We start from the raw sequence: 14077 nt of genomic DNA, 5'->3' as shown, positions 1-14077 counted from the left end.
ACTTCTATACATTTTACATCAGATTAAAACTTTGGGTGTAAGATTCAGATAATTATTTATTAAAAGCTCGACATTTTAAATGAGAATAAGAAAGAAAAGTATGTCTTTGTGCCCCCTTTTCCCTGTTCATGCCCTATCGGCCCCCCTGGCTAAACTTTGCTAGCTCCGCCCCTGCACAGTTGTCAGCTGTAGAAAAAGATCCTGGTGTAGAAATAATATTAAATAAATTCTAACAACAGCTGATCAAGCTTAAACGTGCTGCTGTTGTTCAGCCGCTGGTTTCCTCTTTCTGGTGCAAAGTGAGACAAAAACAAACAAGAGAGACGATCAGCTGATCATTGATCAGTTTATGATTGAAGTAGCAGCAGGAGAGAGAGAGAGAGAGAGAGAGAGAGAGAGGCAGTCGCTCCATATATCGGTTGTTAAGTTTAACGCGGGAATGCTTTACAAACATTCAGAGATGAACTTACACACTTGCTTTACTTCTCTCTGGGAAAACTTCCTCGGAGATGAAATGCTGGTTTGAGGCTACAAACACACACAGCCGCTCTATCATGTGACCACACTGCTGCAACGTGCTACGGTTATGAGCCGAGTTACGCCGTGTAGCAAGTTTTGTGAGGTGCTTTTTTGATATTTAATGGATCGGATTACATTTTTTATTTTTCGCTGATATCCGATCCAGTAATTTGGGTCAGTATTGGACCGATACCGATACGTAATATCGGATCGGTCCATAATTTTTACAGCAACCTTTATCATCAGTTACTAATATAAATAGTTAAATTATTCTGTAAAAGTACTGGTCAGCATAACGAGGTCAATAAAAGGACGTTTTAAGGTGGTAAATGTTGACTGTTTATCTGCAAATTATGTCAAAGTTAAATTTAGATTATTGGATAAAACAGATGTTGACAGAATTGTCTCACTTCAGATTCTTTTAATGCAAACGGACATTACAAAGACAGAAATTCACGTTTAAATATTCTGTTTGGTCTCAGCGACACATCTGTTCTGTAGGAATATAACCAGAACCTGCCAGCTGAGCTGGGACCCTCGAGTTTTGCTCATTGACTGACTCTTGATATGAGGAAATATGTCTGCATTTATAAATTAGACGGCAGTTGTTCACAAATGTTCGAGTGACTGTAGTCAGTCCAACAAAGAAGAAAGAAGAACCTGTGCAGTCGCCTTGCAGTGAAAAGTCATGAGTGTTCAACACCCTCCAGTCGTGACGAGCTGCAGAATGTGAAAGACCTTTGTGTCGATGCAGGGAGGCCTGTCCTGTTCTTACCCATGTGACTGAGCCATCAGGATATTCTGTAGGGGTGGGGAAAAATGGATACTGTGTAGCATTGTGATATTTTGTTTGCTAATAATGTATGGATACAGGGACAGCAGAAATCGATATTTTGTTACAAAAAGGTTTTTGTGCTCTGACTTCAGAGCATGTTGATCCTTTTTCTGAGCAAGAATCCTGACATTCCTTCACTGTCCAAATGTGTTTAACTTGTTTTTGGCAGCAATAAACATGACAGTTTACTTATTTTAATTTAAGACATGTTTTATTTTAATTAAGTTTAAAACTTTTTTATTTAATGTAAAATTATATTTTGTTTTAATTTACTTTCAAATTCTTCAGTTGCTGAAGGGGCTGCATAGTTTTCATAAACTGCATAGTTCAGAATAGCTATAATTGTACCAGATGGTTGATTCAGTTAAGTTGGACTAGACTGTAATACAAACCGTTCAGTTTGTCAACAATCAAACTGAAATGAGAGAAAGACTGAGTGTGAGACTTTGATATTAGAGAAAATGAATATTGATAAAGTTTACCTTTATGTACAGAATCTGAATATCGCAAAATATTTAAAAAAAATTGCAATAATATCGTATCGTGTGTTAAGTATTGTGATAATATCGTATCGTGGGATGTATGGTGATTCCCACCTCTAGTATTCTGAGTAAAGCGGTAGTTTAGTAAAGCCGAGTGTGTGCAGCGTTGGGTTGTTTGTGACTGATCCTGGTTGGTGTAAGTTTGCTCGGCTAACCTTATCTCAGGATGGAGCCCTGTTGTTCATAGTTTTAATTTATGTAATAAAATATGGATGTTGCATTGATATAGTATTGCTGTGCACTAACTCAGCTGATCCAGTGCTGTGTCAGTAGTAGATGTGGACATCAGCATGCAGCAGGGCGTGCAGAGGGTTGGTCATAGAGGAGGATCAGATGGATAATCTGTTGTAGGGACCAAACAAGTTGATGTGGAGCGTCCAGCACCTGAGCCAAATTAAGCACGGAGAAGAGAAACGCCACGATTCATCCCCCTATTTTAGGGTTTTCCTACATCTGTGGACATTGCTTTAAAAACAGGATTCGGGGTTAAAAATGTGCCTGAAATGACAAAGAAGTTCAGTTTGAAGCCTCTCGAGGAAACCCTGTTTAACACAGTGCTGCATGGTCTTAGGCTCCCTTCGTTGTTGTGTGGTTTTCTCAGAATTTCTGAATCTGCAGCTGCTGACTCATATCTATCAACAGCCATTACAGCAGCTCTTACACGCTGAAATGACTCGTTTCCTGTTGCGCTCTGTTTAGTAAGACGCTCTGGATGCAGTGATCGGAGTGAGAGAATAATAAGAAGTCAATAAAGGCTGTTCTCAGCAAACACTGATTATAAGAGGCTTACAAAAACGCGCAGAATGATCCCAACATGCTGGTTTTAGGCTCATCGCGTCTAAATACAGACATTAGAAACGTCACAAACTCAAACACTTTCTTGTCTTTCTTTCCACAGAAACCGGAGTAAGGATAGATCCCACCCCCGACGCCAGCTCCGCCCGTACAGCCCCAAACCGCGACCTCCCCTTCCCCCTCTCGCAGCTCCAGGGCTCTCTGAGGGTTCCTTTCCGGGTTCTCCAAAGGGTTCTCTGTGGTGTTCTGTAGAGCTCCATACGCCTCGGGGCCTCAGACCTTCATGCGTCTCCCAGCAGCAGAGTCCACCCACACCTTCACCCACCACACCACCACCTCCTCTACCATGAGCTGTGAACAGGAGTTTGGAGACGGCGCCATGGGAGTCACGCTCACACTGCGCCTCCTCATGCACGGAAAGGTGAGCGAGGCTGTTATTCATGTTAATTAGAGAGAAATAAAGGACATCGCAGGTTATTGTGCCGCCAGCAGCCAGAGACAAGAACATGACATCAATAAATACTGAAAAGTAATTACATTATAATAACATCTCAGATGGAAATGATTCAGGAACTTTAAAAGGTTCCCAAGTTTAACTTATAGAGAAAAAACTGCCAACATAATAAACAGAATATTATTTTCTGGGGAACCAGGATCAGGTGAGGACGAGGCCAGCACGGTTACCCACACACTCACAGAGCTGAGAGACACGGGGAGAACATGCAAACTCCACACAGAAAGGCCTGATGGTGGAATTGACCGTGCTGCACATGAAGAAGTCAAAAGCCAGTTTCCACAGTTTTGTTTTTAAATCCATTCAAGATATTTATTTAAGCCTTTAAGAAGGGGCAAAGCATGCAGCTCAATCAAATTAACCCTTTAAAGCCGGTCAGAGCACCACGCTCTGTTTTGCGTAACTACTTTTAAATCCCGGTAGCTCTGCAACCACGTGAGCTAGCGCAATAATTTTTTTTGCATATGAAACCGGAGGAGTTGTACTTCCATCTTATGCCATCAGCTTGTCCTCGGTCACAGTTTCCTTCCACATATAACTTTGCAAAAACTGCATAAAAAGCACTTGCAGCAACAAAATCATAATATTCCAGAAACACGCTTTGCTGATCCGATCAGCTGTTCATAACACTTCCTACATTGGATTAGACGTCAGCGCGAACTATCGCATGTCCGCCATGACCTGCCCGAAACCGGAAGTGACGTCATTTTCGCGGAAATGTAGTTTTTTACCATCAGGGCCTCATGAGCCTATACTGGTGTTTTTAAAAGTTATGTTTGACTTTATGACTTTCTGTGTGGTTTCTGGGATGCTTAGGACTCATATTGCACTGCTGGAAATAGTTCATTTTGATGCATATGCTGCTTTTTTGCAAATTTGCATTATAATATTTATTTTCGTTTTTCCTGCAGTATATAAAAATTGGTGTATTTCAAAAATAAAACTATGAAGACACTCAAAATAAATTTCCTGTGGTGGGAAACTATTTTGTGCAACTTTTTTGTATTTACAGTTTTGAGGGATAAGCCTCTTAAATTTCTCTAACTAGAAATATATGTTAAAAAACAAAAACGATTTTCAATTATTTTGTAGTTTATTGCACTTTTTTGCAATTTATGTAATCACTATGCACTTAATTCATACATATTATTAAAATCTGGGCTGTAATGGTTGTATTGATGTATAGCAACTTGAAATGCTCCCAAAAATGGCTCCACAGCATGTAAACATATAATATAAGCTCTGGTGGACTTGGTTCTATGGTAGGTCTTAAAGGGTTAAAACACTTCACAGATCTTTAAACCAGCAGGTTGAGTAACTACAACTGAATTTGGAGAAAAGGGAAACCATAATTGTCTGGCCAGGTCAAGTCTTTTCTCCCGGCCGTGGAGAAACAGGAAGTAGTGAGCTTGTCCGAAGTCACCAAGTTTCCCTGAAGTTCACTATTCAACACGGCAGAATGAACAAAGGTTTTATAACGTCAATCATCAGATCGCAGAAGTTGCTCTGTGTTCCTGGACTCCATGTTTTAGAAAGCACAGAAACCTGAGAGCGTTCCTCTCGTCCAGACGTCCCGTGTTCCTCAGGAAGAACAGTCCACGATTACCAAACCTTCTATACTCTTTAAAATGTCTCGTCCACACTTGCTGAGAACACGGTTGCTTTCACGTGGCTCTTGTTGTCCCAAACGTTCATAACTCGTGTTATTGGAGCTCGTGTTATGTAAACGATGTGAAGCTGGTGACACAAAAGAAAAAGAAGCTTCGCGTTTTATGAAAATGAAAATGTCAACACGATTAAATGTTGGTGCATAAACATCTCAGCGCTGTCATGCTGCTGCACCTGAAGCAGGTATGCATGTTCAAAACGTGAACTTTGATTGGCTACACGAGTCTGTTTGTTTTTAAATTTGAGGATGATGATTTTCTTGTTTGTGTTTTGTTTTTTTCTCTGCAGGAAGTAGGAAGCATCATCGGAAAGGTGAGCTAACGTTCCCCTCTCTGCTCATTGTGTTGCCCAGTATGAAAAAATCTGATCTGCCAGGAAGTAAAAATCACTCAATCTGTGAAAAAGTCATTAAAATGAACTTTATTAAACATTAAAAATCCTCTAAAACCAACATCAACTTCAGGCTTTAGTTTTCTGACATTTGCACGCCTGTCGTGATAACATTGGGCGTAATCCTTCTACATGATATTGCCGTGAAATGTGCATTAACAGTGCGTAACGCTTCCAGTCAGGCCGTGTCATTCGAGTCTGTACTTCCTGAAAAGGCGCCGCTCTCAGGGGGAGCGAGTCCGTTTAAGCGTGGACGTGTTAAATAAAGCCCAGTAGGATTTTTATCCAAGTATATCACAGCTGAGCGAGGCGCGATAATGACCGCCGGCTCCCGCGGCACATTCGCTAACCGCTGATACCCTTCACCCCCCCACCCAGCCAGTCACTTCCAGTATGCGGCCTATTAACTGTGACACAAAGATGGCATTAAATTACATGATGGTTGCAGTTGGATCGTCCTGTAGTCACGGTGCAGGAGCTGCTCTGCGGGGCTTCTGCTAGCATAAACAAGCCTGCCAGGCTGACTGGTTTGGGCAGGCTCGGCCAATCAGGACGCGCGTCAGCAGAGATAAATGTTACGCAGCTCAGAGTGCAGATATGATCCGTGTTAGCCCCGTTTGTTTATCGCGCCGGTGTTTTTCCCGAGCGTGTGTCACACTCACAGCATCGCACTGTCATACCTGTTAGCCGCCGAGCTCGCCGAGCAGCTCCACCAGTGAAGCTGCCCGGGGGCATCCCGCCGGCGGTTGATTAGTAGGCAGCGAGCGTCGCTGATTCGTTTTCCTCACCTGGATGTTTCAGTCACTCTTTCAGTAACAGCAGCTTATTCCTCACACGTGACTTTAAAAACACTGGGAAATGATCTTGTGTGTATTTGATCGTGTTTGTGTTCGAAACCTGCTCAGATACTTGTCTAATACATCTTCATTAAGGACTCGGTACACTCGGAGATGACTGTACTTCCTGTGTCTTTCCACAGAAAGGAGAAACGGTGAAGAGAATACGAGAAGAGGTAAGATTGACCTCATCTCCCATCACACATGTTCATTCTTCTGTCATCCTCCTCTGTCTCCCGTTAACCCACAGCAGCTCCTGCTAACTGCAGCCTGACTGTGAGAAATAAGGAGTCATGATTATATCCTGTCAGGGCTCCGACTGCTCAGACTTTACTGTAAATACAATAAAAAGGGGCTTTCATCTTCACCACAGCTGTGAGCATTTCTGGCGTCCTCCTGTGATGTTGCAGTTTGCACGTTTAGCTGCTCTTTGCTGTCGAAAGTCTTTAAAATGATAGCGAGTGTACAGGGGAGGAGTTCCCCTGGCATCGGACCTCTCTGGCTTCCTGTCTGTCCGAGGAGACGTCGAGCGTGAGATAAGAGGGGAACCGAGACGAGGACGCTGGATCGCGCCAATCAGAATCTGTCGGCAGCATCTGCAAATCAGAAGCTCAGTGGTTCAAACTTCAGGAACAACAGCTTCCTGGTGCAATGCTGATGCAAGACTTTGTTCAATGTGTGAAACCAGTCAGTGTTTTACTGTGTTTTCAATTCAGTTGTATTTATATAACTGCAAATCAGAACAACAGTTGCCTCATGGTGCTTTATATTGTGCAGGAAAGATGCTATAGTAGCTTCTTCAGCAGCTGAGCATTGTGGGAAACTGACGGGACGGCGCTCCAGTCTGGTGGTGGAACGTTCCCATTCCCAACACATGAAATGATGCTTTATTCTCAAAGCTGTTGGTGTGTCTCGGTGGGGGTGCAGACGGTGAAGAAGTGCATCCACCAAATCTAACAAAGTTGTTTGTGGTGATTAAACCGAAGCTGGACGAAAGCAAAACAAAAAGGTCCAAACAGCCGTGAACCGTGGCGCTCTGACAGCAGCGCCTCTGAACTCTGACAGACTCTAGATCTGTAGAGTCGCACCATAATCTCTCTGATGTTGGTGCGCTGAGGCACAAACAGCATTATCTGACACTGAACCTTTAAGTTGACAGGATGACTCGCAGTGAGAAGAACTGAACTCATATTTCACATAAAGACAAAACCTGAATCCCAGCAGCGCCCAGCGTGAGAGCCGTCTAATTTGTTGCCTCTCCTTGCTGTCTGCTTTCTCTTACCTCTCCTGGCTTCATTTGCAATCAGGTCACTTACAGCAGCTGTATGAATACTTAAACACGGATCTATAAGTTCAAATGCTCCACATTCATCTCGCTGAAAACAGAACACGGCCCTATCAGTGGCTTAATGTATTCAACAGCAGACAGGTTTTATATAAGTGAACAAAGATGCCAAGATCCTCCTAGGAGAGATGCTGTGAAGATGATCCGTGAGCAAACAAGACTCGGAGAGAAGTGCCTGTGTGAGCGTGGATTCATAGCTTTGTGGGGACCGAAAATGGAAGTTTACTATAGTTATGGGGACCAACAGCCCTTATCCCAGGTCCCCACAAGCTTGAAGGCATTTTGGAGACTATAAATGTGGTTTTAGTGTCAGGGTTACAGGTTATGGTTAGGTTTAGGGTAAGGGGCTAGGGAGAGCATTATGTCAATTAGATGTCCCCACAAGGATATAAATACACACGTGTGTGTGTGTGTGTGGCAAAGTGTGCACGGAGAAAAGTTGTCGTACCATAGGCACGAGTAGAGTGTGTGTGTGTGTGTGCATTAAAAAACTGCCTCATACATTACACTGGAGAAACAAGGATGAGTTTTTATGTCCCGTCACCGTCGTGTTGAACAGCTCTCCCGAGTCCCTACAAAATAAAAGCTTCTCTGTCGGTTCATCAGCAGCAGACTGAAATATGTGAGCAATGATCACACTGAGATTTTCTTTAACGACAGAATGAGCTTCAAATTAGGTCACACAACACCTTGCGGTGTTTTTCGACAATATGTTTCTGGAGTTTAACGAGTCTACATGAACTCAGTCAGTCGCCTGCTTGTCTGGAAAAATGTAAAATATTAACCCGCAAACCTGTTCTGGAGGGAGAAACGACTTTAGAAAAGTGTGAGTTAGGAGAAATGGTTTGAAGATGACGGCACATGAATCAAGACGAGAAACAGGGGAGGGAGCAGGAGGGGGGGGCGGAGTTTTCATTTACGTGTCGGGGGATTTTAAGTTAACTTGTGAAATGTCACAAAAGTAAAATGTGAATTTAGGCGAAAAAGAGATGATGAAAATTATTTTATGCAAAACAGGCATATGATAATATTTTTTGGAGAGCGCCTCCCAGAGGAGCTGAAGTAGAAGGCCAGGAAGTGGGAGGTCTGGGCAGTTCTGACTCTGCATCCTGGACATGGATGGACGATTGCTTTTTGTTTAATCTGTCATCATCCCTAATATAACAATTGAATTACATCATGAAGTTTCTGTTAGATAAAGAAACTAACAGCTGTTCCTTTAGAGATATATACAGGACAATTATAGGCTTCATTCTGAGGAAAAGGATGAATGTTTTGAGGCAAACACAAGTGTTGGGCGGTGTTTGGTCTAATAATGAGTAAGAGCAGGAGAAAGTGATGATCTCATGCTGCAGGAGATGCTCTGTCCATGGTGCTGATCCTCAACATGCCCCAGAATGGATACTCGGCTTTGTAATTAATTACAGATATATTTTCTTTTTTAGATGATGCAAAAACCAGAGAGCAGAGTAGAAATACAACACGCAGCAGCCTGAAGCACATTAGTGGCATTTACCATGTTAACTCTGTACAAAGGTCACACTCGCTCGAGTTGAGCAGTGCTCAGACAACACTAATGTGAGTTTGACTGACTGATCGGCTGAAACAACCTGCAGCCAAATATGGCTGAAATGCGGCTGTGCCTGGAGTTTCTGGCAGATCAATGCTGACTAATGATTCTTGTGGGAAACGTGGCATCAGAGGAAAAGGAGGAGAGCAAACAGAGCCTCACTCAGACTGAAGAGAGTCGGGAGTCTCTAAAGGGGCCAGTGTGTGTCGTTACAAAACACTTTGTAGAAACTGGATCCAAACGTGGGCACTCTATAAGAAGATCAATCACACTGTGCTCAATGACAGAAACACAGCTCCTTCACTCTTTTAACTTAATGGAGAAGACCAGGTCCAGTATGTCTGTGTATATTTATACTGTTGACACGATGGTGCAGCGGTTAGAAGGTTTGGGATTCAAATCGTCTTTTTTCCAAAGACCTGCATGTTAGATTCATTCTTTTCATACGTGTGCAAAGATGAATCACTACTAATGACAATTAGGGCTGCCACGATTAGTCGACTAGTCACGATTAATGTAAGATTTAATAGTCGACGCATCGTTTGAAGCTGTAAGATCACAAAAGACGCAGGAATAAGTAGTAGGATTTAAGAGTGTAATAACGGACTGAAACAGAAGATGGCAGCACTGCATGTACAAGGATGCCAGCTGCCGTTAAACCCCAAAGAAGAAGAAGCAGCTGTGTCCCAGAATTCATAGCGCAGCCCAGCTCAGTTTCCAACAATGGCGGCAGCTAGTTAGTTTTAATATTACTCTTATTATTCTTTCTGGGTCACAAAATAAACGTTTAACATATTTTCAGGCGAGAATGTAGCTGTGTAAACCTCAAATATCTGCTCAGTTTATCAAGACACCACATATTTTCAAAAGCGCTCCGACGTTTTCGGAGACGTCTGTTAGCCACTAGCTCGATAGCTAGCCGGGGGCTAGGCTCACTAGAGCCGTGAGAACACCGGACTCCCGGCAAATTGTTTTCAAACCCACCGCCGTCTTTCGCTACTCAGGTTAAACATGATATATAAGTCACTTAGATAACTTAAAAATGTTATTGTTTGGCTTTTTTTAGTATTTTATTTGTTCCTGAGTAAATCGGTTTGGCTGAGATTAAAGTTATAGTTTTTACACAGCTGAATAAACGTCAAGCAGACAGCTGATTATCAGAAGTATGAGATGCTGGAGAATTTACTCCGGTGTCCTGTTATATTTTAGATAGCAAGGAGTTTATTAAACTTCACCGAAACAATCTGCAAATTTCATTAAAATGTAAGAAACTATCATCTTGTCTTTATTTTTAGTTAGCACAGACCTTAAACACTTAGAGCTGTAAGCTAATGATAGTTATATAAGAGCAGATGCTGCTGGTGCAGTAAGCTGTACGTTTTACATTCAATGGATGATGATCTGATTAGTCGACTAATCGCAAAAATAATCGGTGACTAGTCGACTATCAAAATAATGGTTTGTGGCAGCTCTAATGACAATACAGATGTTCAGGACTGCCAACATGCATCACCTGTTAAAGGTGTAACAGCAGTAACATGGAGAGCCCTGCCCTAGAGAAACCTTTCAAAATAAAAGTACTCAAAGTGAAAATAAAACAGCATTTAAGCAACAAATGAAAGTTCAAATTCAAATGGAAAACTTAAAAAAGACCAAAATTCCAGATGACCCCTAATTTGAGAAAGATTGAAGGACAAAAGACAGAGAAGTGATGCAGATGAAGAGAAAAGAAATCTGATTGTTGTTCTGGAGCATTTCTGTCTGAAGGTGGAAGAGAAAGCATGAATATTTATATCCATATTTGCCTCTCAAGGACAAACCACACAGAGTTGGGCTGGATTCGAGCTCTGTTTTCCTCACATTACTCTTTTTCACTGCCTGACCGGCTGCCTCACTCTCAGTGTATCTGCAAACTGACAGATCACAAACACTCAGCCCGTTGTGCATTTGTGCTGATGAAGTCTGTATGAGATCTCCTGTATCAAGGCTACATTTTTACACAACGCCGTGTGTGTGACGAGCTTTCTGGCACAGACGGAGACGACTCTGCCTGCAAGAAGTCCCTTTTCATCATGTCAGTGAAAGCATTCATGTCAGGCTGCTGCTCTTCATCGCGGCTTCACACACAAACATACACATACCTCGACATGCATGCAAACGCACGAGCACACACAGCCTGTCCTTTATCACACACAGATGCTCACATGCTGCGAGCGTGCCTCCCTAATAAAGCAGAACAGAGCAGACTAATCCGGTTGAATGACACGGCCGTCCATCCTTCCTCTGCTCCAAATGAAGAGTAATGAAGACAGCCGTCCCACGCTGCAACAGCAAGACGGCGCACTGCTGCACTTATTATGACTGGAGGGGGAGGAGATGGAGAGGGGAGAGGAAGATGGGTGGAAAGGTGAAAAAATAAAAATAGAAAGATCTGGAAGATAATGACAGCCCAGATTCCCACTAGTGGGAGAACGTGCACGTTCAAAGGTGTGTGTGATTTAGCTTCAGTGGAGATGCTTCCTTCAGTTTCTGCCACTATAATATTTTATTTTTATCTCCTTGAACGTGCTCGTGTATGTTAGTTCTGTTGTGGCACGTGCACAGAGAGGTCTGAGGTCGCATTCATTTAATAAAGAATTCAAATCAGCTTGAGGTTCATGCACACCTTTGTGCCGCACTGCTGATGTTTTTAAGCTGCAGAATCCCCCTCATCTCCCTCGGATATGTCAGCGCCACCAGTAAGCTCATCACTCCCCAGTTTCTCTGTGACCTGAACATGAAGGCAAAGTTGTCAGTTTACAAGTTGACTCGTATTCCTCCTCGTCTGAGATGTGAGAAAGCACTAGAAAACATATCTCATAGCATCTCTTTTCATTTCAGTTTATTTTTTAACTTTCAGTTTTGTTAACCCCGTATCAAAAAATAAACCAATCAGTTAATCGGACCTTTCAGAGTATCTGTGTTTGACTCACGGTACCTCCAGCTGACTGCTTCCTGACGACCTACGAGTCTGAGTTATACTCCAGCAGCAGCTCATCGGTTTTTCAGTTCTTACATTCAGAGGAAGCTGGTGTAAAGATTTAAGGAACGTTCAGCTCTCCTGGTTCCTGTGACGGGATCAGCTGCTCTGATGAAGGTTAGAGATGAAGATAAACCAAAAGAGGGTCTGTGAGAGAATGAAGCAGCTTTCACTGTGGTAATTTGTTTGGTTTGTGGTGTAAAGTGTGCTCATTTCACTTTATGACCAGGGCATTTGTAACATTGTTATATTAAACCCTATGAAGCTATCAGGAGTTTTAGTTCTACTAATTTGTCAGGGGACAAAAAATAATCAACCTAACGAACACACACTGGGAAATATTGTGATTAAGAAAGATGCTTTTCTTTCCTCAACATAAAGAGTTGGGTTTAAACTCTAATATCAGTGAGGTCATTGGTAGTTCATGCACAGGTTAGGGTTACACCAAAATGAAAAAGCTTCTAACAGGAAACCTGTGATGCCAAAACACCAATGTAGCATGTGGCTAATAGACTGGGCAGGTACGCCGGTGATGCTAATGGCTGTTTTCTTTGGATTCTGGTGAAGATGAGAAACACCAACATCCTGCCTGTCCATTAAATGTGGAGCTGCAGCTGCGATTAGCTGTAAGTCATAATGTCTCACTCAGGGAAACTCAAACAGCTCAGCTACATTTTGATAGAGAGAGGGAACAAAGGAGGGACGAAGGAAAAGATAAAGAGGCCAAAGGGAGGTTAGAGAGGGTAACTGATAGGATCGGGGTTAAGCAGGAGGATACCGATGTGATGGATGGAGAGGAGGAGGTATCGATAAATCCCGATGCTGATTAGATGAAAGGATAAAAGAAAGGGAGACGGATGAAAGAGGATAACGGGTGGAGGGGGCAATCTTGGAGGAGGGGGAGAAGGGGCTGAGGATATAAGGATGGAGGTGGGTGAGAGACAAACAGACTGAGGAGAGGGAGACGGCAGCTAATGTATTTTTATTGAGCTAATAAACGGTGTGAGAGTGGGAGAGAATTATTCCATCATTGCTTTATTACCAATAGCTGTGCATGTGCACACTCACAGAAGCACACACTCACAGAAGCACACACTCACACCCAGAGAATATTTGTTCTATTTTCATAACAAAGAGAGGAGCCTGCAGTCTGCTGAGGGTGAGGGGGGGGGGATCTAACTGATAAACAACACACTAAATGAAATGCACACTCACACACTTTCACCCAAAGCAGCAGCACGTGATGAAGCAAACGGCACTTCATCACAGACGCAGGCGCCGCGCAGGGCAGCTTGACGTGAAACTTCTTTTCTCAGTTCATGCAAATCAGTGCAAGACAGTAAAGCAAGTACAGAAGGGACGACGGCGTGGAAGACGACGGCGTGGAAGAGCCTCATGTTTCTGACACGTGCACGTTCGCAGAAAGATGGCAGCTGTCAGTCTTGTGCTGCTGCTTCTCGCTCGTTACTGAAGATTGCTGCTGTCAGAGTCGATGAGTAGACGAGTCTGAGCTTCGTTCCACGATCTTCACACAGACGGTGCCAACTGGGGCCGCCGTGGAGAGATGACTGTTTTACTGCAGCGTCCAACCTGATGCTCCTGTACAAAGCAGGTCTGATCCAAAGGTCCTGAGAAAACAACAGCTGGCCAGCTGTTTGTGAGGAGGAGAGGCGGGTCGAGCCTGGACAGAAGAACAGTCCATCGCAGACAAACACGCCTGTGGGCCTCCTCGCTGTAGAATCAATAATTAACCTAACAGGCTGTGGGAGGTCGTACCCAGCTCCACACAGAGCCCACTGGGCCAGTCATCCACCCATCCACACACACATTCACACACTGGTGATGGCAGCTACATTGTAGCCACAGCCACCCTGGGGCGCACTGACAATATATTTGTTACAGTAACAACACTGGTCGGTTACAACAGTTGCCACTTGTTTCAAAGTTTTCATGGTTACCGTGGTGATAGGTCTCCTCTTAAGAGTCTGCACCTGCGCTGTTTAGTGCGTTTAAATCAAAGTCTGGCCTGTTTCCCACTCGGCAC

The 14077-nt window shown here is 43.3% G+C and overlaps 1 protein-coding gene across 1 annotated transcript in view; it reads left to right on the top strand.

Moving 5' to 3' along the window:
- pcbp4 (poly(rC) binding protein 4) overlaps positions 1–14077 on the top strand; it is a 197838-nt gene that overhangs the window by 106009 nt on the left and 77752 nt on the right. Inside the window, exons 3-5 of the mRNA XM_087841137.1 lie at positions 2795–3112; positions 5162–5185; positions 6243–6275. Of these exons, the coding sequence (XP_087697263.1) occupies positions 2975–3112; positions 5162–5185; positions 6243–6275 (195 nt within the window). The 5' untranslated portion in view covers positions 2795–2974. The remainder of the gene's footprint in view (positions 1–2794; positions 3113–5161; positions 5186–6242; positions 6276–14077) is intronic.

The sequence above is a fragment of the Neolamprologus brichardi genome, chromosome 5 (assembly GCF_056152115.1).
Source record: "Neolamprologus brichardi isolate AB-2024 chromosome 5, ASM5615211v1, whole genome shotgun sequence".
Classification (NCBI taxonomy): domain Eukaryota; kingdom Metazoa; phylum Chordata; class Actinopteri; order Cichliformes; family Cichlidae; genus Neolamprologus; species Neolamprologus brichardi.
This window is presented reverse-complemented; position numbering and strand designations above follow the sequence as displayed.